The sequence below is a fragment of the Primulina tabacum genome, chromosome 14, assembly GCF_025594145.1.
Source record: "Primulina tabacum isolate GXHZ01 chromosome 14, ASM2559414v2, whole genome shotgun sequence".
NCBI lineage: Eukaryota > Viridiplantae > Streptophyta > Magnoliopsida > Lamiales > Gesneriaceae > Primulina > Primulina tabacum.
In genome coordinates this window covers 31728886-31731048 of record NC_134563.1, presented here as the reverse complement: position 1 = coordinate 31731048, position 2163 = coordinate 31728886, and the positions used below count along the sequence as shown (strand labels likewise).

Here is a 2163-nt window from a genome sequence, read left to right as displayed (position 1 = left end):
ATGAATTGTAATTTTGTGAGACATATATCTTATTTAGATCATCTATGAAAAAACATTAGTTTTTATGCTGAGAGTATTACTTTTTATTGTAAATATCGGTAATCTTGACCCGTCTACTTCGTGAGACCATATCACAAGAGACTTACAAAGAGAACAAAAATTTTCAACGTTAACATATAGGGAATGAAGGATTCAATGTATGTAATTATTTTATAATAAACGAATTATTATATATAATATGGACAAATAGGAAATCCATCATTTTAATTAATCACTACCTTCAAAGCATTCAAAGTTGAAAAGACCAAAACCTAAGTGCTTTTAACCCTAATTTAAGCACTTTGACCATCTAATTTATTTAATTTAATAATTTAATTTACAATAATAATAACTAAGTACTAATTAGCCAGTTCTCCACTGATCTTTCCAGAAAATATAAATGCTAAAAATCCAAGTTGGATCAGTCAACAAACGGGACCTGTAAAAATTCATCAGAGGAAAAAAAATATTTATTTATAAAATTATAACATAAGAAATTTTTAAATTTCAAGAAAGTGGAGATTAATTTACCTCTACAGGCGTTGAAAGGATCTCTTACAATGTAGAATGGCGTCTTGAATCCCATCCTGAACCTGTAACAGCGAGTCATCACGGCGGTCCGGTGCTGCCGCCTTCACCTGCGGAGACGCTGCGACGGCTGCTGACGCTGACCGGCTTTTACCCAACTGTTTGTGCCCTACTTTCGGCCCTGTTTGCAGTAATGCTCCATTAGGTTGAGTTACACGACTCTTCATTCTTTCGGCCGGCGCGTTAACGGCCTCAGCCGCTGCCGGTCCTTCTTCCTCCATCGGCACACATGGAGGAGAAGATGCTGTGCCACCGCCCTTCGAACCCGAGAAGCTCAACTGCCCAGAAAACTTCAGTTTCTCGACATAACGCTTTGAAACACGAACGTATAAAGGTTTAACCATTTTCAAATACTTTTGGATCAACTTTTTGTCATCTGAAACTCCACTTAAATCTAAATTTTCCTCGCTATTCTTTGGCCCTTTTCCCTGTTTTTCCTTAGAATTATTCTCTCTGATAAACAGAGAGAGAAGTGGGCCTTTCACTTCCTCAACCTTAAATTTCACAGTAAAAAACTTACCACTTGTTTTAGTACCCTGATTTTCTTGAAATTTCAGGGTTTCCACATCTTCTCGCGCGGTTTTCTCGTTATTCTCCGATTTCTCAGTTTTTGATCTCTTGAACTTGAGCAAAAGTACACGAATTTTGGTCGCTGACTTCAGCAAAGAAACTGGAAAGCTGTACGAGGTTTCTTCCGAAACGTTCAGCAAAATGCTTGAAGATTCAACCGTAAATTTCTGATCTCCTCCATTTCCATGCTCCGATTCTTCTTCCTCGCGGGACACATCTTCAGTTTCATCTCCACGTTCCGTTTTTGGAGTTCTTGTATCATCATTTTCCTGGAATTTTGGCGTTGTCTCATCTTCTTCAGCGTCGGTTTCATCTTCAGGGAGCGTGAACTCGAGGTCGAAGTATGGACCATCTTCTCCGTTGGAGGAGCAAGGACTCACGGCGGCTGTGACGATTGTCGGAGTGGAGGCGGAGTCCTGTTCCACGACACCTGTAAGACATCCTCCTCCGCCACCGTCGCCGCCGCTTCTCCAGTATTTAAGTAAAGAGAAAGCTTCCATTATTGGTAGGAGTACCAGAACTAGTGTACTGACTATGTTGGGAATGTGTCGACTGTTGAGTGTTCACTCCATTCATGGAGATTTTATAGACAGAGCTATGTTTTTATGGAAAATTATTCTTTTCTTTTCTTTTTTTTTTCTCACAAAAAAATATTTTTTGTTGAAAAATATATTTAAAACGTGTGTATTGAATATTTGAATGTTGAATATTTGAATGTTGAAAATAAGAGTTGTAAATATTGAAAATTAGTGTCTGATGATGTAGGTAATGATGTATTTTATTTTTTGGATTATTTGTAAAGATTTCCTATAAATAGATCTCTCATTTGTGAAGAAAATCACAATTGAGTAGAGAGAAAAATATTATAAAGTGTGTTGTTTGGTAAATTTTGAGAGTTTGAGATTTTTACTTTTTATCATAAATTTTTACTTTTTCACAACACGTTATCAGCACGAAGCTCTAAAA

The 2163-nt window shown here is 37.0% G+C and overlaps 1 protein-coding gene across 1 annotated transcript; it reads right to left on the bottom strand.

Moving 5' to 3' along the window:
• Positions 1-245: 245 nt before the first annotated feature.
• Positions 246-1795, bottom strand: LOC142525365 (putative membrane-associated kinase regulator 2). Its single transcript, XM_075629639.1, has 2 exons — positions 571-1795; positions 246-478 (listed from the first exon to the last, which is right to left on the bottom strand). Exon 1 carries the CDS (start codon positions 1695-1697, stop codon positions 573-575), a length of 1125 nt encoding a protein of 374 aa, XP_075485754.1. The 5' UTR covers positions 1698-1795; the 3' UTR covers positions 246-478; positions 571-572.
• Between the last annotated feature and the right edge of the window lie 368 nt (positions 1796-2163).